The 22356-nt window shown below is 39.4% G+C and overlaps 1 protein-coding gene across 8 annotated transcripts in view; it reads right to left on the bottom strand.

Annotated features, from left to right (window-relative positions):
* The window catches only part of PTPRG (protein tyrosine phosphatase receptor type G), a 745385-nt gene that overhangs the window by 166971 nt on the left and 556058 nt on the right, over positions 1-22356 (bottom strand). For all 8 annotated transcript variants that reach the window (XM_042447272.1, XM_042447274.1, XM_042447270.1 and 5 more), the window contains exons 7-8: positions 7669-7826; positions 2985-3177 (exon numbers count right to left, since the gene is read on the bottom strand). In XM_042447272.1, the coding sequence (XP_042303206.1) occupies positions 2985-3177; positions 7669-7826 (351 nt within the window). The remainder of the gene's footprint in view (positions 1-2984; positions 3178-7668; positions 7827-22356) is intronic.

Genomic DNA, 22356 nt, shown 5'->3' with positions numbered 1-22356 from the left:
CTGGTTTTTAACACACACATACACATGCGCGCTAGGAAAGGAACCTGTTTAAAGAGTGAATTACTACTCCTTGAGGGACGTATGTGGCTCCAGGGCTACCCCAGCTGTCAGGCTACAAGAAGGGGTGGATGAAACCCCCACTTATTCCATGGACCTCTTTTTAGGGTGGAAGAAGAGACTCTAAAAAGAATATTGTGACCAGGAGCCTGAAGATCTCAAGGGAGTTAATCAAAATATATACATGGGTTTTGGCACAGCCATCAGGATAAGGACTACCCTGACATTCATAAAAACTGTAAAGCATTTGAAACACTATGCAACACATTACCAAGGTGCTCTCAAAAGTAAGAACAAGTGCATTTATTCACTTTATTATAATGTAAGCTATTACTTTTTGTTAGCGCCCTGTGGCAAGCAACTCCTTGTCAATAAATATTAATGCTTCTGAATGAAGATACAACATCAGTTCCAATGTCTCATAACCAGAGTCATTACTGGGACTATGCAATGGTACATTTTTGATTAATAATATTCTTCAGTTCACTTGTGGTCTCACTTGCTTCTCCCAAAGCTACTGTTTTTGTGCACATATGTATGTATTGGCATTCAGAATAAATACCAAAGTCTCACTCTCTTGGGTCCTATAGTCCAAAGAGGGCTGCCATGGCCTGTTTATTTTGTTTAGATCTGTTCTCCACAAATTAGATGTCTTCCCTGGACAAATCACAAAGCTCATGAGCTCAGTTTGTGTGTTTTGGATAAGCAATTATTCTAGCATTGCGCTGAGCCCATGCACCTCAGCAAGGATGCATGGTACCTTTCTATGTTGCTATTAATGTTTCTTAATAGCCAGTGGCTACTGGAACCAGTCTTGGCTGAAAAACAGGGTATACAAAGAATTCGTTAACTAATTTAAGTTGGGTTTGCTCAAGAAAACCTCAAAGAATCATAGATTTGGAAGAGACCACAAGGACCATCCAGTCCATCCACCTGCCATGCAGGAACTCTCTATCAAAACATTCCCGACAGATGGTCATCCAGCCTCTGTTTGAAGACCTCCAAGTAAGGAGACTCCACTACACTTCAAGGGAGTGTGTTCCACTGTTGAATAGCTCATAGATTCTATTATGATTCATGGGACTCATGCATAGGGATACAGAATTCTAATTTTTTAAAATCATCTATTATTTAGGAAATAAAATATACCTCTAAACAGTTTTGTGTATCACTGACATCTGTCCTTAAAAGTTTTCTGTTGGTGCAAAAAGGATACAGCTGCAATGGGGAATGTCATATTGCCAGGCAATATAGGAATTTGGGTTCCTCTAAAGCAGCAAAGATAAAATAAATCTGAGGAACTTCTGCTTCTACCAGCAGGGCTATCATATCACCCCTTAACCTTCTCTTCTTCAGACTAAACATCCCCAGCTCCCTAAGGCGTTCCTCATAGGGCATGGTTTCCAGACCCTTCACCATTTTGGTTGCCCTACTTCGGACATGCTCCAGTTTCTCAATGTCCTTCTTAAATTGTGGGGCGCAGAACTGGACACAATATTCCAGGTGGGGCCTGACCAGAGCAGAATAGAGTGGCACTATTACTTCCCTTGATCTAGACACTATACTTTTATTGATGCAGTCTAAAATCACATTGGCCTTGTTAGCTGCCGCATCACACTGTTGACTCCTGTTCAATTTGTGGTTTACTTGGACTCCGAGATCCCTTTCACACGTAGTCTCGTTCAGCCAGGTGTCCCCCATCCTATATCTGTTCATGTCATTTTTCTGCCCTAAGAGCAGTACCTTACATTTCTCCGTGTTGAAATTCATTTTGTTAGCTTTGGCCCATCTTTCTAATCTATTAAGTCTCCTTCATAAACTCTGGGGGATAACAAAATCAGCGGAGGTGGCAAAACAGTGACTGGCCTAAGAATAGGACAATGCCCTGGTGTTGGTTTGGTGGCTCCTTAATATTTTCCTGTCCCTTCCCTTCCAAAAAGGTTTTCCCCTTCTACTCTGTCAATGTCTAGTGAACATTCCCTGGCATTCTGGTTTACAGAAACATGACCTTAATATATATATATAACACCAGCCACCAGGTGGGTCATAACATTCATGTGGTGGAAACATTTAATCTGTTGTCTGTGTGTATTGGCCTAAATACCCTAAAAGTACCAGATCACAACTGATCTTGAGAGCTAAGCAGAGTCAGCTCTGGTTAGTACTAGCATGGGAGACTGCCAATGAATACCAGATGCTGTAGGCTATATTTCAGAGGAAGGAATGAGCAAAAACACTTCTGAGGATTCTCTGCCTAAGAAACCCCTTTGAAATTCATGGGGTCACCTTAAGTCAACAGGCTACTTGAAGGAACATACACACACTTTATGTATGAGATTAAGAGCCTGGTTCAAGTACTGTATATACCATTCCAATTCAGCGATTGCAAAAGGTGTAGTACAAAAAAGTAACTTTTCCAACAAGCTCAGATACACCATAACATGAAAATGTTTCAGCATTTCTTACTAGTAAAGATTTGTCCAGTATTCTCAGTTCAGATTTGAATGGGGGCTGGTCTGCAAGAATTTTTCAATTTGGTGAGATTACCTAGTACCCTGACTTCATCTTCTCCCTCACCTCTTGCTTTTCAATTACGGAAATGCAAGTCTGATTCCCAGGTTTCCTATGCCTAGTTTAATATGTGACTTATCTGAAAAAGATGTTTGAAGAAAGCATATTAACAGAAAGTGCAACAATATATTATTTACAGATCCCTTGGTATTACTCCCTGAATATTTAGCCCTCGGAAAAATTACTTTTTTAGATTACAACTCCCAGAATCCCATAGTGATCATAGCCAGTGAGAATTCTGGGAACTGCAATCAAAAAGTCATTTTTATAAGGTCTTTAAATACCCAAATGGGAAAAAATAAAAAATATAGCCACAATACACATTCCCCTTTTCTTGATGGTCAACTAGGATCTACCTTTGGAGGCTTCAGTACCAAGTGGATTTTCGAAGATGCTGCTTGTGACTTGGTTCCAAGCATCCTTCACAGCAGACTTGGAAACCACCCTGTTGTTCAGGCTCTGTTGAGGCCGGAAATTATTCCTCAGATACTCCACGGATTTGACGTGGTCTTGCTGTTCCGTGGTAAATATGGAATAAAATGCTTCCAGCTGAATGCATGAATAGAAGGAAGAAAAGAAAAGAAAAAGAAAAGGGTTGGGAGGGAAGGTCATTAATTAGAAAAACAATGTGGTGAAATCTGGGCAGCTGATAAGAATGCAAAATGGCAGGAAGTACTGATGCCAAGACTGATAAATCAAACAGGAAACCAGGCTGCCTGCTGAAATCACTGCCAACAGCCTTATCTAGCCCCATTTCTATCTTGCCAAGCAGCAGCAGTAGAAAAAAAAAAAACACTTCAGAAACCTTCTACAAACTTAATCTCCAAGGGAGGCAAGAGACTCTTCCCTAGTCCCTATTTACTGGGTGCACTTACAAATATATACAGCTCTTTCTTTAGTTTTGAGCTGCGCGGAGTGTGTGTGTGACTGGTGTACTATTATGATGCCAAATAGGGCCACACATTGATTTTCTGCATAATATAAATCACAGCTCAGCATACAGCCATTCCATCTTCCCATTATTCGTATTTATAGCAGTATCTTGAACAACCAGCAGTTTCTACAGCACAGATGCCTACTGTGCTGCACATTACAGATACTGTAAACGCTGGACCCTGCTAGACAAAGATAAACTCTTGTATGGGGGGAGAGATGCAAAGGAGAGGGACCACGCTAATGACAGGGTGGCACTTTTGTCTTTTGAGTTATCTGTCGATGTGAACTAGCCTTTCACAACTGGGGTTTTCCAAATGTGATGGACTACACTTCCCACCAATACCCACACAAGATACGGTACAGTAACTAGATTATGTTTTATTCCCCAGAGTAGTCTAACAATAAGATACTATCTTTGGCAACATCCACATTGCAAACTCTGCCCCATCAAATATATACCATAAAAGTGTTGACAACTGTGCCCAGAGAAATATAAACATTTTTGTGCAATTTCCTCCCCCCCTCCCCCCAGAAATGGGAAAGACTGTAGCTGGAGGGTTGTCATGATTCCTCAATCCAACACTTTGCCTTCCCGTCTCCCAGGGAAAGAAAGGTTCTCTCTCTCATTCTCTCTCTCTCCGGTAGGCCCAAAAGAGTCTGCTTCCCTGCCAAGAGTCGGGAATTCAGCTGAGTATAAAGGAGTGAAGGCCTCATCTGTCTCCTGAAGACATTTGGAGAATGCTTCCTGATTTTTTTCTTTGTTTCTTGGCCCTTCCTAGTTAGCTGGACTCATTTCACAAAAAAAAAAAAAATGCATTCCTGCTTTCTACTAGGAAGGTTGAATCTTGTGAGTTCCAATCTCATATGCTTAAATCAGTCTAAGGCTGCATCTGCACTGTAGAAATAATGCAATTTAACATCACTTTAACTGCCATGGCTCCATCCTGTGGAATCCTGGAATTTGTAGTTTCTTGTGGCACCACAGTTCTCTGACAGAGAAGGCTAAACATTTCACAAAACTACAAATCCCAAAGTTTTGGTGTTTTTGGATAACTTTTCATGTTTTGGAGGAATTTCATTTTTTCAAAGCATTGCGTTCTGTGTGAAATACAATGTTGTTTTCTCACACAAAATTTTTATACAGTTTTTGGCAAACCTACTATCGACATGTGAAGTCGAAGGCTTTCATGGTCGACATCCATAGTTTTTGTGTGTGTTTTTCATGCTATGAGCCCATGTTCTGGAAAGGATCATTAATTAAATAGACACTCTGAAGCCTTGCCATTCAACAACAGAATAATATACAGATTAGCATGTGAATTGCTTCCTCTCAACCAACAGTATATATATACCCAACACTCTTCCATGCCAGCATTCTCTGAAGATGCCAGCCACAGATGCTGGTGAAATGTCAGGAATAAACTCTTCTAGAACACAGCCTCGTAGCCTGAAAACCCACCAAAAATAGTATCAACAAATGGTGTTTTTTGTTTTGTTTTGTTTTATTTAAAAAATCTTTTTGTTTGCGGGAGGGAAGAAGGTGGTACAAAATGTTTACTAGGAGGGCTATTCTTGTTTTCTGGTTGAATTGTGTGTGTGTGTGTGTGTGTGTGTGTGTGTGTGTGTGTGTGTGTCTACAGGGATCCAGAGGGATCCAAGAGGGGAAAAGATCTGCTATTACTAAAGTGACTGATTGACTAATTGATCTGAAATCCACAAAAAGGCAGAAAGCTGCATGTGGCCTGCAAGCTACAACCCTCACCACTGCGCAGTTTAAATTATGAACTGTTTGCTGGGAGATAGTTGATAACATAATCCATGTATGCTCACGTTCCATTAAATATAAGGACATAGCAAAATGGTGTCCCTTATAAAAATGAAAAATCAAGGTTTGATATTTGAAATTTATACTTTTTTTGAACATTTTCAAAGTGTGTATAAGAAGGGCTGACTGTATCCTAGTTAACTAGTTATTTTCCATCTGTTAGCCCAATTTTACCCCACATAGAACCACAGGGGCAAAGGGAGCCACAGGAAAGCCATGAGCGTGGAGATGATCTTTGGTTCAACAGAAGAAAAATAGTAAAACTTTGCTGAAGTAGTATTACAAGAATAAAGGAGAGGTAGAGCTAGACAAAGACAGGAAGTTAGAAGCTTTTAAAAATCCCATTAATTGTTGCAGATTAAAAACAGTAGGTCTGTCGTTTTTCATTTGATTATAGAGACACACTTTAAGGAATACACTTTGTGAGTAAAAACCATTAATGGGTTACAAAATATGGCTTGTTCACATAAAATCCTCCTCCCACTTCATTTAATCTCATTTAATTTGTCATAACACAGGAAAGAAATGAGTACTTTATTTATAGGTCTCCAAAATGCCCACTATGAGGTAGGAATGATTCTTTGCAATCCATGTTCTGCTATCTGTGTACTTCTGAAATGGATGTGAGATTTTTCTCTAAGTATTAGTAGGGTTAGCTAGACTACATGAGATTTGTGAACTGGTCGCTGAGTCACTAGAATTGTAATAGCTCTGGCACACTGGCTATATAGAAGCCAGCATTTGTTGGCATTTAATTTGAACATAAACAGATTGATGCTGGGGTTTATCTAGACAGGCAGCACACAATTATTCAATTTTAAAAGTGGCAAAAAACCCCAGTTCTGAAAACTAAACTTCAGTGCCAAAGAGAAGCAAAACAAAATGAAAAAGGTCAGTTAATTTGATTTAATCCAATCCCTGACAACAGCAGACACTGAAGACAGGATAGTACAAGCAGTTAGAAAAAGGCAAATGATCTTGGTGTGTCCTCTGAGTAAAATGATTGAGAAGCAGCAGGATAACTGATGACTTGATGCTTTCATTTACCTCAATCATGTGAGGGTTACTGAATATTTACACTCATTCATTCAGATAAATCAGTGACTTTTAGACTCTTAGACAGTTCCATCCAAGATGCCTCTGTTGCAATGAAGTACATTATTACCATGAGCAAATAAAAGGCAGAACAGACTGCAGCAAGGAGACATTTTGAAAACAAAGGTTTTAAATGTCAAAGCCTTTTTAATTGTTAAAACACTTAGCTGCATTCCCACATTATTACTCTGGGATGCCTCTCAATGAAAATGCCACTCACTCTCTTGATCTACAATAAGACCGCCTATACATTCATTTTAGGAATCTGTACATCCATTCCAGAGGCACATAACAGGAACCTTGCAACATTGCTAAAAACAGACAAAGGTGGCAAATCAATGAAAGCATCACATTCCTCACTGAATTATCAGTACTAAATCTGTATACATTAAAATTACTTAGCTGAGAAGAAATGTGAAAACAGAAGAAGAGAGAATATTTGTGTAAATGTTTAGAGGGCATTTAAATATATTTAAACAAAATTTTAATAATTAAGAGGATGGAAAGAGGATGTTATGCTCTATTACCGATTTTTGTTAAGTGGTTTCAAAAATAATATAACAAAAGCAACACACTTTATTTTCTATGAATACTATTCATGTACTTGTACCCTTTTTAAAAAATCAGTTTTATTCACCATGTCAAAAAGAAAGAGAGATTGTATTCTGGCTATAGCTTTAGTAACCAGGAACTGAGTGGAAAAATTAAGACTAAGAAAACTGCAAGAAGACAAGTATGCAAAGGGTTCTTGTAGCACCTTTGAGACTGTGTGAAAGTTGTTGTAGTGTAAGCTTTTATAGACTTGGCCTATCTCCTCAGCTTGGTCTATCTCCTCAGTTCCTCAAATGCATCTGGTTATGCCTTTTTTACTTTCATATGTTTTATATAGTTTTCTACTGTTTCTAGCTAGATTATTTTTATTATTTTTAATTATTATTGTAGGTTTACATGAGTTGCCTTGGGTCACTTTCTGGGAGAAAAGCAGCATAGAAATAAATAAATACTTTCCCTATGTATCTGAAGAAGTAGACCAAGTCTAAGAAAACCGATGCTACAACTTCTTTCACACCGTCCCAAAGGTGCTACACAATCATTTTGCATAGTGATATTCCAGATTAACATGACCATGTCTCTGAATAAGATAACAAGGAAACCTAGGTAAACTCTTTGTGGTATAAACATACCTGGCGATAAGAGATGGGGACTGGCATGCGAAAAACTATCCATTCCACAATCTCGCTGCAGGGCGGGGTCGTCAGGGACCCTGCATACCGATAGTAACTTCCCAAAGATGCAGGCAGGATATCCCTTAACACAAAAGGATCCAAGAAGGTCTCTTTCTCTGGAACACAAGCAAACAAATACATACTAGAAGCAAATCGTATACATTTTAAGCAAAGCTTAGAAGAATGAATAAATGCCATCTATAACTGAGCTGCAACAAGCGGATGCTCTGCGACTGCTCAGTTAAAAAGTTAAGGTTTCCCCTTTGACGTGTTTGTCTAGTCATGTCCGACTGTTGGGGGCAGGGTTCATTTCTGTTATTAAACCAAGGCAGCCAGCGTTGTCAAAGACGATTCTGTGGTTATGTGGCCCAGCATGACTAAATGCCAAGGGTCATGACTAGCTGTTACCTTCCCATCAAAGCAGTACCTATTGATCTGATTGGACTTTTACATGCTTTTGAACTGCTAGGTTGGCAGAAGCTGGGACCAGTGATGGCAGCTCTCTCGGTCCCACAGGATGTGGGCCTCGAACTGCTGATCTGCTGACCTTGCAGTTGTCAGAAGTTGGTGTCTTAACACTAAGCCACCACACCCCATAAATGCTCAGTTCCTCAGATCCAAAACACACTGCAGAAATAATCCATTTTGAGACTGCTTTAACTGCCCTGGTTCTATGCTAGGGAATTCTAAGGAACTGTAGTTTTGTGAGACATTTAGCTTTCTCTGTTGAAGAGCTCTGGTGTCACAATAAACTACAATTCTCATGGTTCCCGAGCATTGAGCTAGGGCAGTTAAAGCAGTTTCACACTGGATTATTTCTGCAGTGTATTTTGGACCTCTGTCTTTATATTCATTCTTCTTAAAACCCATTTTCTAAGCTCTGCTTTCAGTGACAGACATGAACACTAGTCAAAATCTGTTCCATGCTGTATGATGAGTCTGTTTCCTTATGCTTAAAGACAGCTCTTTACATTCATATAAGAGTCAACACAAGTCTGCATTTTGAATTCCTCAGGTAATTATGCTGTGCACATATGAAAATCTTCACTCAGAACAATCTATTTTAAGTTTTGCATGTACCCTAACCCTTTAATGTGCTTCACAATAAGAAGCAACATTTTATAAAGTGCTCCTTCAAATTCAAGCCCCCTCCTGCAATGAGACAGCTCCCTATCAGTCCTCTTATATGTAAAATAAACAGATGGCAAGGCCACATTTTGCTCAAGAAAACCCAGTGGAATTGTCAAGGAACATGATTTGTAGGTTTTTTTTCTTTTTAGACGGCTACCCCCTTAACCCTGCTGGCATTCACGCTTGCAGAAATTCACGAGTTAAAATGAACATCTCCATAATGCTTTCAGTATGCAAAACATTCTATAATGGTCAATTCATTCATCACCACAAGTAAAACCCAGAGATTTTGACTGTAAAGCCACAATGCATTGCTATTCAAATCAGGCCTTCCAAATTCAGGTCAAATCTTTAATCAGACATGCTACAAGGATAGTTTAAACTTGTGACAAACATGATTTATCTCAGGCAGAACAGGGATGAACAAGTTCTTCAGCAATGGAACAATATTTTTACATCAGACATGTATCATAAGCCAGACATGCTACCGAACTTCAAAATTTAAATGCATTTAATTAGCATGATGTAAATATAGATTCAATTTTCACAAACTTGGTCTATGAATTTGGAACATGTGTTACACTTGTACTTAAATATTATGACTATGAAGCAGCCTTGAAAAGAAGAGCAAATAGAAACAAGGTTTTTTAAAATGTAAATTTAAAACAGCAACCAAAAGAGCAGGAAATTATACAAATAAATGTTTAGATTGCATTAGCAAATTACATTTCCAAACTTTCTTTTACAACTCTAAGAACAAACAGGTTGCTTTGAAATGTTTGAGTAGTATGTCATGCAAAAATTACCTAAACGCTACACTAGGTAGGAAGTTCACCCTCCATCTTGAAAACATGGATATCATATTAACTTTTTTACCTCAGCAGTCTTTTAAAAATCCTGGCAAAGAACAGAATGGCTTTAGGGGACACACAGGGCAGCATATTATAATTCATAAGTTTGTGAGTGCCGTGGCAATTGCCAGTCTCATTTTTTTTTCTAAAATAGATATCTTTACATTCCTCTTACTAGTTGAGGTGCCAAATAAAGATGCCAACATGTGCTGGGAAGTGAAAATAGTTGCACATAGGTCCACTAGAATACATGCAACCTGGTTGGTGACATTTTTCTTACAGCAGTGGGAGAGATCACAGAGCATGAGAGAAACACTCACAGACATGGTTTGCCACACAAGGTGGATAGAGTGATAAAACCATCCATGTCTGCTTTGACCACATTAAGACAGATTTGGAATTTCTCCCTTTCCCTGTTTTGTTTTCTCATATCTGTAATGTTCATGAACAAGCTGTCTTGCTGCATTGCCTGTTTTATTCCCACATTTATCTATTTATTTATTTTATATGTTGTCTTTCTTGCAGAGTGAGATCCAAGGCGGCTCACAGAAGGAAATCAATTAAAATCTATAGTGAAAAGGTAAAATAAAAATAAAAATTAAAAGAAGCCACAATTAAAACAATATAATTATTTAAATACAAAAATTAAAAAAATAAATAATAAACACATCTCTCAATGGTTTAGAAAACTCTCCTTGGTGCTGAAACAAAAAGGAGTTTGCCTGTCAGCAAACAGAAAGCAGGGAGGGGGACAGCCTAGCCATCCATGGAAAGGCATTCCACAGTGCAGGAGCATACATTGAGAAGGTTCCAAGCTTGCAATGGTGGTGGGATCAAGAGAAAGCCTCCCCTTGAAGATCTTAAGAATTCTTGCAGGTTCATATGGAGAGAAACAGGCTTTCAAATAGTCAGGTGACCCTTTCTGTATGTTCAAGCTCCCAACAGTGACTAGATGAGACAACAGACATGGAGGAAGAGTATTTACACTCTCAACACTGGACTCAGTTGAATAGTTCCCAAGGTGTGATAACCCCCAGAGGAAGTTATGTTACCAGTGTCCTCAGATTCTGGGGACTATATCCCAAAAACTTCGGTTGAACTATGTTTGAGTTCTCCAACAACATGAAAGTCTATTAATGCTTACAAAATCAGACAATGCATCTTTAAATGAAGGGTGGTTATTTACTGGTAGGAGCAGAACATGCCAGCTGATTTCAGCTATTCTAACTTCAGGGTTAAATCTGATTGTTTGTCCTGACTAGAGCTGGGCCATTGAGTCAATGGGATCGAGACAACTGTTGAGGTATCAAGTCGCTATTTTAATCATATATTTAATTTCAGTCTTAACTTCCTGTCAGTACAGCACCCAAGACTGCTCAAAATAAAATATTAAGACAAAATTTGGCTAAAAATTAGTAATTGTATTTTTAAATGAATTAACTATCTTATTAAAAGCAACATTAATTTAAAACAATTGAAAATACTTAAAACGTAACAATGAGGAAAAAATTACAGTATCTCACCCATTAAAAGATCCTTCTACAGCAACCAGTTAATAGTCAAAAGCACATCTAAAAAAGGTTATTTCCCTGCTGTGGAAGAAGAGAGAGAGAGGGAGTAGCCTAGTTTTCCATGAGTAGGAGCAGCCAGAGGAGACTCTTTCATGTTTCCTCAACATGCCTCTGATAATGGCAACAGAAGGCCTTCCCGTGAGGATCCCAAAACTTGAGTAGGGTCATAGGTCTAATAACTGAATTAAACCAGACCTTGGAAATAACCAATTAATTGCCCCCCTAATTATTAACTAGTTAGATTTCCCAAACAACAATGTTCAACTCATTGGATTTTTTTGGTTGATGTTAAAGCAACCTCCAACATCTAATGAATTAATTGATTATGAAGTGTCAAAATTTATTAGATTAAATAGCTCTTCCTCTGGCAGATTTAGAGAAACAGAACAACCTAAGGAAAAGGATTGGATTGGAAGAAATGCTTCCATTTGGAAGAACTGGGATTAGACTGGAAGAAATACTTCACACAGCTCTACTGATAGGCAGCAGAAACCAGTACAGTAAGTGGGAAGCACTCAAAGAACTGGGATTGAAGACCAACTGGAAAAAAGGTAAAAAGAAGAAAAAAGGAGATCAGGTATGGAATGGAGTAAGATGAGGTACTGACTTGTTTGCTTATTTCTCCAGACCCAAAAGACTGATGTGTCCATCACAGCCTATTATCCTGTGTGTCTTTCAAGGGGTGGAGGTTGCTTTAACTTTCTATTCTCTAGCTCTATTGATTTTATTATAGTTTCTATTGTATATTCATTATAATATATATTATTGTATATTTTTATTTGGGGTGAGCTCCAATGACCCCTTTTGCAATCTTTTAATGTATTTATTATTTCTCCCAAAGTAGTAGACACTTGTTAACAAAGTTAAAAGTTTTCTTCAATCTCAGCCCTATTTCCTCTACTCTCGATTTCTCCCTCTCCTCCCATCTATTCTGCTTTCAGAACAGTAACACACTTTTGAGGTTTTTGGTAGTGTTGAACTATTAATTTGAAGCCAAAATAAAAATTTAGTTAAACTCATGTCATATTTACAGTAGTTAAATCCATGTCTATTCAGAAGTGAACCTCACTGAACCCCTATGCATTGTATCACTTTTATTATTCATTATTGTGTTTATTATTGCTCACACAATTGGTTGCTTGGATAAGCAAGTAGAAAGTTTTCTTCTTCAGAGCCCTCATTTCCTTCTCACTGGACTTTTGTTGCTCCCCTCTCCTCACCCCTCCTACCCTACTTTCTTCCCTTCCCATTCTTCAGTACATCACATACTTGGAGAGGTTATGTAAGGTTGGAGTTTATGGAGCTAACTGATACAGTTATCTAAATTCACACCCTCCCACCTCTACCTAGGTCTTTAAAAAATACTCAGATCTACTCAAGTCTCATTGAATTAATTGAGGAAAATGTGTGCTCTACCAGTGATCACTGCAATCAATCATAAACATCCCGTCTTTCTGCCAAGAGTGAGTCTCTAGGCAGTTTACAAAGCAAACAAACAAGTAAAACCAGATCATTCAAAGGACAGGGAGTGCGAAGGTAGACAGCACAGAGTGATTCAGTTCTGGGAAAAAAAATTTAAAATGTCAGCGTGTACTCAGAGGCACTCAGAACATTTCATATTCAGCCGTCTTCAACTTTGATTCACTGACTAATCTTTGTAGACAGCCACTTATTGCTGCAATTGCAGTGGATCAGTATCCTCTACCTGAAATAAACATGTTCTCACTAATGTTTAAGACCACTCTTTAATAAGTGTTTGAAGGGCATGTGATCAGTGTACATATTGGCAATGGTGGGATGGGATAGGATAAAAAGAGGAAACAGAACGGAACGTCATTGAACAGAGTATAATATGAAATCCCATACTTAGCAAAACCTTCCTCAACATTACTGTTTCCAGATGTGTTGAACTCCCACTATCTTTAGGCAAGAATTGTGTTATAGGCTTTGTAGTCCATTTGGGAGGAAAATCCAACTTGGGGGAAATAAACTTTAAAATAACAAAACAAACACCTATGAAGGTGCTAATTACAGGGTCACATGGTGAAAAAGCCCATGCCATTCCCTGGAGAATCCTATAGCCTATTCTGAAAACTAACATTTTTTTAAATAACAAGTTAATTAAGGATAACTTAATTAAATGATTTCCAATATATGTGTTGACAGTAATGGATTACTTTCCCAATTTCTAATGTTTAACATCATCAAATTAATTTTCAAACCTAATATTTCAAGCTCTGATTTAGCCTTTGGTGAATTCCAGCATGCTCCTGCAATGGCATCGGAACCTCACTTGAATAGTCAAACTGGACTTGACTGCTCAGAACTACTCAAGGCCTTGCTTGTGCCTCATGCTTTCCTATTTGTGCTGGACCTTGGGTTTGGCCCTAAATTCCCAAATGAATCCTTGCTCCAGCCTACACCTCAGCTTAAACTCACCATCTGGAACAGGATGCATATAAATAAGTCATTTCACAATGAATCAACAGACAACTATAGCTAGTTCTGCTCCTCATAGTGTCATGGAGAGATCTGAGTGCACCTTGGCTATCTAAGTTGATCAGGGGGTTGGAAATGAAAGAGAGAGGGCACTTTGAAATTATCAGATTGCTAAACACAGTCCACATGATACCTATAAAAGATTCTGAGATTTATTTGTTTTATCACACATTGCAGATCCTGCCCTGGAGTAGAAGGAGTATCATTTTTTCTTCTGAAAAATATTTCTTCTCAGCGGTCATAGCTGAACTGACATTTATGATCTCTACTAAAAATTTACATTTTGGAGAAACAAAACAAAAATTTAAAAGGGGAGGAAACAGCTACTGGCAAAGATAGGTCTCTGCTGTTCTTTCACAGCTATTTCCTGTGGTTCTTATGATTAACTGGCCAAATCCCCCACTATTGCTATGAAAAAGGTAACAGCAAGGTTCTTATTAAGTGCTTTATACCTACAGTTGGTCCCTACAATGGAACCTCTCCCATGCTGTGCAAAGTTATTTTCTTTGCATGGCTGGCTTATCTGAATTCTGTTTGATAAATTTAGTCAGGTAAGGAGCAACAAGATAATCTGGTTTGACTTCCACCATCCTGTAATCTTTGAATGATTCCTCTCCTCTCTCTGACTTGGTATACCATATATACTTGTCTATGCGTCAAAAAATTTAAGTCCAAAATGGGCTCCAAAATCCTAGTAGATGTATATATGGTAATACTTCACAGTGAGCCTTGGGAAAGCTGTAGAGAAAACAAACAAAACAGCTTCATTTATATACCGCTTCATACTGAACAAACAGTGTCTAAGCGGTTTACAGCTGTAAGCTAATTGCCCCCAACAATCTGGATACTCATTTTAGCAACCTCCTCGGAAGGATGCAAGCCTGAGTCAAGCTTGAGTCCTTTCGCTGATATTGAACTCACAACCTTATGGTTTTGAGTGAGTGGCTACAGTACAGGCATTTAACCACTGCGCCACCTGGGGCTCCTAAGGAAGGAAGGAGAAGGGAGGGACGAGGGAAATCTGAGGTCTCTAGCCCCCCTTTTGCAAGCCATCAGCCTTGGGGAAAGCTGTGGGGAAGGGAGGGAAATCAGACGTCTGTGTCCCCCTTTTTGCAAGCCATCAGCCTCGGGGAAGGGAGGGAAATAGGAGGTCTGTGTCCCTTTATTTTGCAAGACATCAGCCTTGAGGAAGGTTGTGGGGAAGGAGGGAAATTGGAAGTTTGTGTCCACACTTTGCATGACCACACTGTGACTCTTGGGAGAGGTCCAGAGAGGGAGAAGGAGGGAGCAAAGTGGTCCCTTCCTTCTGTTTAGATCCTTCGTCACATGCCCCTGAGTTTGACCCTCGACTTATCCATGGGTCATATCAAAATCCATGATTTTGCCCCCAAAACCTGCCCTCGACTTATACATGAGGTCGACTTATATATGAGTATATACAGTAGTATTAAATATGTTCAACTCAGGTTGCTGGTCCTTGTCCCAGGCTCTGAGGTGTCCGGCTCAAAATCTGAGACCCAGGGACAGCATCTGGTGATGTCATTGAGTATTATGCATTAAGTGCCAACCATGGTAGCTCACAGCTTGTCATTGACACACTGTCATGGTCAGCCAAGAGCAGCTCTCAGAGGAGGATGAGCCTCCTCCAGAGTAAGAGCTAATTGAGGCTACACCAGGTGCTAATCCTGCTCTGCCAGGTCCCAGCTGTGATCCCCCAGCCCCAGAGGATGAGGCTCAACCAGGTCCTAGTGCTAGTGAGATGCCTCCTGTCGTGCAACAGCCTAGTGGTGACTCTGGGGAGGAATCATGCCTGGATGTGCCTACCTATAAACAAAGAAGAGAGTGCTTGCAGGCGCAGATCCAGGAGAATTGCAGAGAGGCAATTAGCAAACCAGCCTCAGGTGGCACGGGGGAGAGTTTCCCTTACTTAAGGTGCAGAGAGGCATCAATTCAGTGCCAGAGTTTACTGTATGATCCTTTGGTGTGATTGCTGCTGGCATTGGTTCCTTGTATCTTGACTCCTTGTTGCCTTGACCTCGGAATGGACCCTTGTTATCTTCTGGCTGCTTTGACCCTGGACTGATTTGACTACTCTGACTTCTGGTATCCTGACTTCGGCTTGGCTTTTGGATTGCTCTCTAACTCTGACTCCTTGCAAGGTCTGTGGTCTGCTTCCATTTGCTGTGCTAAGCCATTCTTATCAGCATAGTGTGGGTGTGTTGGCTGCAGTCTAGGACACACACATACAGACAGAACAAATTTTCCAGTTTGGAAATTAAGGCATAAATCTTAGCTGTTCCCAGATCAAGATGAAATAAGGGCATTATTCCTTCTCACTCACTTAGGGAAATGGGATAAGGAACTTTTAATCTAACTGATTGCTTCTAGCCAGAAGGAGGATGCAAAGCAGGGAGGAGGATGAGCCCTGGCAGTACAGTGATGAGGAGGCAAGCTAACTGAGTGATTTTATAGACTCCCCTAGAGAGTCTTTGTAAGTTGCAAGAAATAAATTACTGTATATATTCATGTATAAGTCTAAAAATTTAGGTTAAAAATTGACTCTAAAAAACTGAGTGGACTTATCCATGGGTCAATGTAGGTACTGTACTTTAACTTTTATTAAACAGGGGAGTCATCCCCTGGTGAAAGACAAGAGTGTAATCTGTCCTGGAAGCACTATCCCCCCCACCTCGGCATTCTCCCATCCCTCTAGCCGTTTAGTATGAGTTATGCTTTCTGAAAATTTGTAAGTTCTTTGACAGTGTTTTCCTTTGCTTCATCCTTTAAATCCTTTGTTACATGCCTTTAAATTTTACCCTCAACCTATCCACAGGTCATGGCAAAATCCATAACATTGGCCCCAAAACCTGCCCTCGACTTATACATGAGGTCGACTTATAGTTGAGTATATTCAATAAGCCTTTGAAATTGTAGCAAGCAGCTGCTCTGCTAGCTGAGCTGGAGAGCTGCGTGGAGGCCATTCTTCTTGCCTGGAGCCAAGGCCACCAAAGCTGGCAAATTTGCACCCTAATCTCTCACCTGAAGATAGGTGGGATCTGGCAACCTTATGGAAAGGTTTTGGAAACAAAGGAAGCTGCTTCATACTGAGTCAAACCACTGATCCATCTACCTCAGTATTGTCCAATCTGACAGGCAATGGGTTCCAGGCAGCATTCTTTCTTAACCTCACTTACGGTGTATCTATAATGTAGAAATAATACAATTTGACACCACTTTAAGTACTGTAGTTCCAACCTACAGAATCCTGGGATTTGTCTTTAGCCTTCTCTGCCAAGGAATGCTGGTGCCTCACAAAATAACAAATCCCAGAATTCTGTAGGATGGCTTCATGACAGTTAAAGTGATATCAAATTATATTATTTCTACAGTATAGATGCACCCCTCAGAAATCCTTGGCCCTACACAAGCAATAGGTTCCAAACATGACCCTACTTGACCTCTAACTTCAGGCAAGATCAGGTAGGCTCAGAAAGTATGGTATTCCTAAGCAAACACTATAGAATAGGGAGGTGCAACTGTGGTTTGGCATCTTCTGAAGGCTGCATACACTACCAAAAATATCAAAATGAAGAAAAGAACAACAGATGTGGCTGGAAGTCTACATCTGGTTTTGAAAAATGGGTGTATGTTTTGAAAATGATAAACTTCTATATCAAAAGTGGATTGCTTCTCTTGGTGTTTCCTAGGAAGACCATCCACTTGCTTTGTGATTCTGGGTAGTAAAAGGACAGTCCAGTAATATCTAGAAGACTGAAGACTGGGAGAAAAAAATCCTTGTGGTGCCACATGTAGGCCCAGGTATGTAGTTTGCCCACCCCTATTGTATAAAACCTTGCCATTTGAGACCAAATTAATCACATGGGCCTGTTACAGACTGCCAAAATAAAGCTGCTTCGGGTCTCTTTGGAGGTATGCCGTTTTAATGATGCATGCATCCGAAGAATCCGGAAGCTGCATCAAAGCTGCACTCCAGTGCTTAGGAATGGAGTGTGGCTTTGGGGTGATCTCCGGACTCTTAGGACCCATGCATCATTTAAATAGCATACCTCCAAAGAGACCCGAAGCAGCTTTATTTTGGCAGTCTGTAACAAGCCAGTGTTGCTTTACGCACACCTCATTCAGAGATTCATTGCTCAAAGATGTGGTACTGACCACCAGTGCAGTGGCATTAAAGAGGGTTGAACAAATTCATGGAGAACAGTTCTGTCAGTTGCATTAAGTATGATGATAGGTAAATGTGCAATGTGAAGTCACATAACAATGATTGCTGCGTATCTGACCTACTTAATTTGATAGCACATGTTGTGTTAATGTATCTTTTTATCACAGCTCTCACACTGTAGCTCAGACCAAGAAAAACTAAACAGTCAAGGTATTTGAAGTGTACCTAAAATCCAAGTCGTTCATACTAAAGTACCGTTTCTCCTATGGCCTTGGGGTATTTCTCACATTGAATTTTCCTACATAGAGATAATCTCTATATAGAAGATGCTCTTACCCAATGTGCACAATTCAGTATGAGTTTCATCCATCATTTCATTTTCAAAATAGCCTGCTAATTGGCATACACAGAAATCTTGCCAAACTGCCACCATAAAAGAGGGGGATAAAATCTGAAGTATGCAGTTGGCATTTACTCTGGTAATAGGAGGGCAGAGTAAACTTTCCTTCTAGTCTCAAAACAAATTGAGATACAGAATTAACACCTATTTGAATGCAATGGAGGACAGTACAATGACTGATTCAACCAGCTGTTCATTGATTTTTGCTTTGCTATGGCGCAAGCATTCCTAATTCCTCTACCCTCTTCCACAAAGCAAGGTGAAAATCTTTCATGTGTTTTTCTTCCTACATTTCCCTAGAATTCAAGCTTTCAGTTCTGTCTTTAGACCATTGCAGGGACTCTATATGTAAGTTTTTAGTGTGTGGACCCTAAGAGTCTGGTAAATTATCCATTCCACTGGTTTAATTGGGATATATATACTGTATATATATAACATTTTTGCTGTTATCACCCTGGCATAGTGGCTAGATTTCTATTTTATTCCGAGAAATGAGCAAGAGCACAATATTTGACATCTACCAAGACTGAGGGCCTTTACAGACTGGCCTGAAATGCCGAATTGAGGTGGAGGTGGGGAGTTGGGGCGTAGCATCTACATGATGCATGCAGCGCCGAAGGAGTGCTGTAAAGCCGTGGTGCCGAGGCTATGGAACCCTTTCGAGGGTGCAAAAAAGAGACGCTTTTTGTGGCTCCTTTTCGTGCTCTCAAAAGGCCAGATAGGGGCTGTGGCATGCAGCTGCTGGAGGCATGATCTGGCTGTAAAAGGGACAACTGTAAGCTGCCCCTTTGAGGCTGTGTGCACAGCCCCTGAGAGACCTTTGGATAAAAACACATGGCAGAATAGTGACACTCTTAGCTAATTATCAATACATAGCTTGTAGTTGTTATGTGCATTCAAGTTGTTTTCAATTTATGGAGATCCTGTCATGGGGTTTGCTAGGCCTGATTGTGTGTGACTCACCCAAGGTCACCCAGTGGCTTTTCATGGCTGAGTGAGGAATCAAGGCCTGATCTCCAGAGTCATAATCCAACACTCAAACCACTACACCACTCTGGTTCTACTACTGTTATGTCTACTACTGATGAAAATGGAAAGAAATTGCCTCTGCAGGAATGCCAGATACAGGCAAGTGGCTACCAAGACACCACATGATAGTACTTTTAAACTGACCAGTTGTGTCCTCAGCACAAAACACAGTCCAATATTCAGCTGAAGCACCACTTGGACATCCTCCATTTGTTCTCTTTCATTCCTCAGTTGAGGAATGCCTTGCCTTTGGAGATCTGACTTGTGCAGATACTAGCCGTATTTCAATGTCAAGTTCAAACCTGATTATTCAGCCATGCCTTGTGAGATGTTGGCTTTGTTTGTGATCTATCCATCTGTGATGCTTGTTTTACTTGGCCTGTTAAACTGCATTAATTTTTTAAAAGTCTTTTAAAATGTTTACTTTGATATAAATTTTAAGATGATTTTATAGATTGTACCATGTCCTAAAATATGCCGACAGAGCGAATGAACGAACCAATATGAGTTACTGACTCTCACTCAGTGGTTGTGGAGGGTGGTCAAGCAGTTGCTTACTCTATGACAGGGTTTATGAAGGGAAGTCCTGCTGCTACAGATGTTTGGCTCCTACAAACCCACGACTTTTCTCTCTTTCCTGCTTGGCTGATTCACACTGGAAACAGCCCGGAAGTATGCCAATCAGTACCAATCCTCAACTGGCTCCCATACTAATCTGCTAGGAAGCAGGGATCAAGGCTACAGTCCACATGGAAGTTAGGCATCAGACATAGGTTACATCTGATATGTGCTATCTTCATTTCACAGAAGAAACTTGCCACCACAGTATTCCAGAGAGCAATCTTAATAGACATGAATGTTCTATGAACACTATAAAAAGTAAATATTTATTTAGAATTGAATATGGGCATAATGTGATATTTCATCTGTGCAATGGAAATATAATCTCGGGGGAAACTCTGTAGACTGCAACACAAAGAGGTAAAGGTGGATTTAATGGGAAAACAGCAACATAATCCAAAAATGTGGAAATTCTCTTTCAGCAGTGCTTTTGTGCATCCAAATAACGTATCCACATCAACACCTAGTAGATCTGTTTGCACACTGGTTGGGTTAAATATGTTCCTATCTTAAAAATTAGGATGACTGCTAATTTGTGTTCCGTACTTAAAATCATACATTGTATTTCAAACGCTGGACCAATGTATTACATAAAGCACTATGCAAATATGTATTACTCTTTTATCCAAGAGTGAAGCTCATATTCTGCTTCCGATAATTTTTTTTTTTTTGGTCCATATGCTGACAATATTCTATTTTAATAATTAATCATTCATCAAAGGAAAGATGAGCAGGAATGCTAAATTCAAAGTTATTCAGATTGCAAAAATGAATAATGCATGACTTTTATATTAAATACACACTGTAATATGTAGTCTACATTTCATCCAAGCCTGCCTGTCTTCCATTTTTAAACATTTTGAACTAAAACATGAATTATCAACCAAGGAAAAGTTATTTAGACAAAGGACAGCCTTATTTGAATGCAAACTGGAAGTATCCTGCTATGATTAAATTTTGGCTATCAATTAGATGGAATTTATTTTAAGTGTCTGGGAAGCCACAATCATTTCTAAGTAGACAGCACCTATTGGAATAGGAAGGAAGGTGTCGTTGCTGTCACACAATGAGACAGAGTGTTTGAATGTGTACTCAAACTCTTGATAGGTTGCTTCTATTAAATATTGAAAAGAAAAGCATGCAACAGCACAGCTTTGGTTATTCAACCTGTTGTTTTTTTTACTTTTAGCAGTTTTACATTCAATAATACATGATCTATATTAATGACGACCAAAATCCACTTTTCTTATTACTGTAAATATGCCTGTTGATCTCCTCCAAAGCATCACTGTATATTTCTTTCATATAGAGAATGCCTCGTAGCCAGAATATGTTTTAATGAGATGTCTTCTCTTAAACTGCTTGTCTTTCTGGCTTCTTGTTCCTGTTCTAAAGCACATGTCTTTGTCTTTGCCCCTCCTCCAACCAATGAAACTCAATATATCTTTTGCCATGAATTAGTGTATGGAATAACTATTTTACTCTTAGCTAGAATTCAGGAAAATGGCTGAAAATCTATGTACATTATTTGCTTACAGAAAGCCACTTAAAAATCCATGGCTCCTCATATCAACCAGAGTTTGGAAGAAACAAATTAACTGAGACATACTGTAACTGAGTAACATTGCTACTATGATGTGATTATGGATAACTTCACTCCTTTTGTAGTACAACTTTTAGGAGTTTCAACTTAACTTTTATAGTAACAGGGTGTGAGTGACCTCACCATTTTGTACCAGGGCATTGTGATGTTCCTTGAAATAGCTAAAAAGAAAGCATCATAGCTACTACTAAAAAAAGAAAGAAGTTACTTTTTAAAGCCTAGAATGATAATGGCAATTAGCTATATATGAGAGATTTGGAATTGTTACTGTAGCTAATTACTTTTTAAAAAGTAAATGTCCAAGCTCTGAACAGGAAGGTCTCTTAAACCAAGATCAGACTATTGATCCATCTAGCTCAGCATTGTCTGTCTAACTGTCATTTGCCCTCAAGAATTTCAAGGGAGAAATTTCCCAGCTCCATATGAAATGTTGGAATTGTTCTTGGAAACTTTTGCATTAAAGTGGTTGTTTGATGGTTGCTTGATGGCTGAGCTATGACCAGAAAAAGTGGTAGAAAGAGAAACCTTGAAGCTTAGAAAGTGGTTTTCACCAGAAGCAGACAGGCTAAATCAGGCTTGGGTACCTAAAGATGAATTTAGTTTACAAGGACATCAGCTCAGGCCCACTGAAAACAATGGGGTGTGTGCTTGCGATGTTGTGTGGCGCATGTGCCAAATGTTTTATTGTTGCATGGCTTCAGCGTAAGCTTGAAGCTACGTATAGTGTTCCCACGTACGGCGCAGGTACACTGTAGTTA

The sequence above is a fragment of the Sceloporus undulatus genome, chromosome 2 (genome assembly GCF_019175285.1).
Source record: "Sceloporus undulatus isolate JIND9_A2432 ecotype Alabama chromosome 2, SceUnd_v1.1, whole genome shotgun sequence".
NCBI classification, from domain to species: domain Eukaryota; kingdom Metazoa; phylum Chordata; class Lepidosauria; order Squamata; family Phrynosomatidae; genus Sceloporus; species Sceloporus undulatus.
Note: the sequence above shows the minus strand (reverse complement) of the source record. Positions and strands in the feature narration are given on the sequence as shown.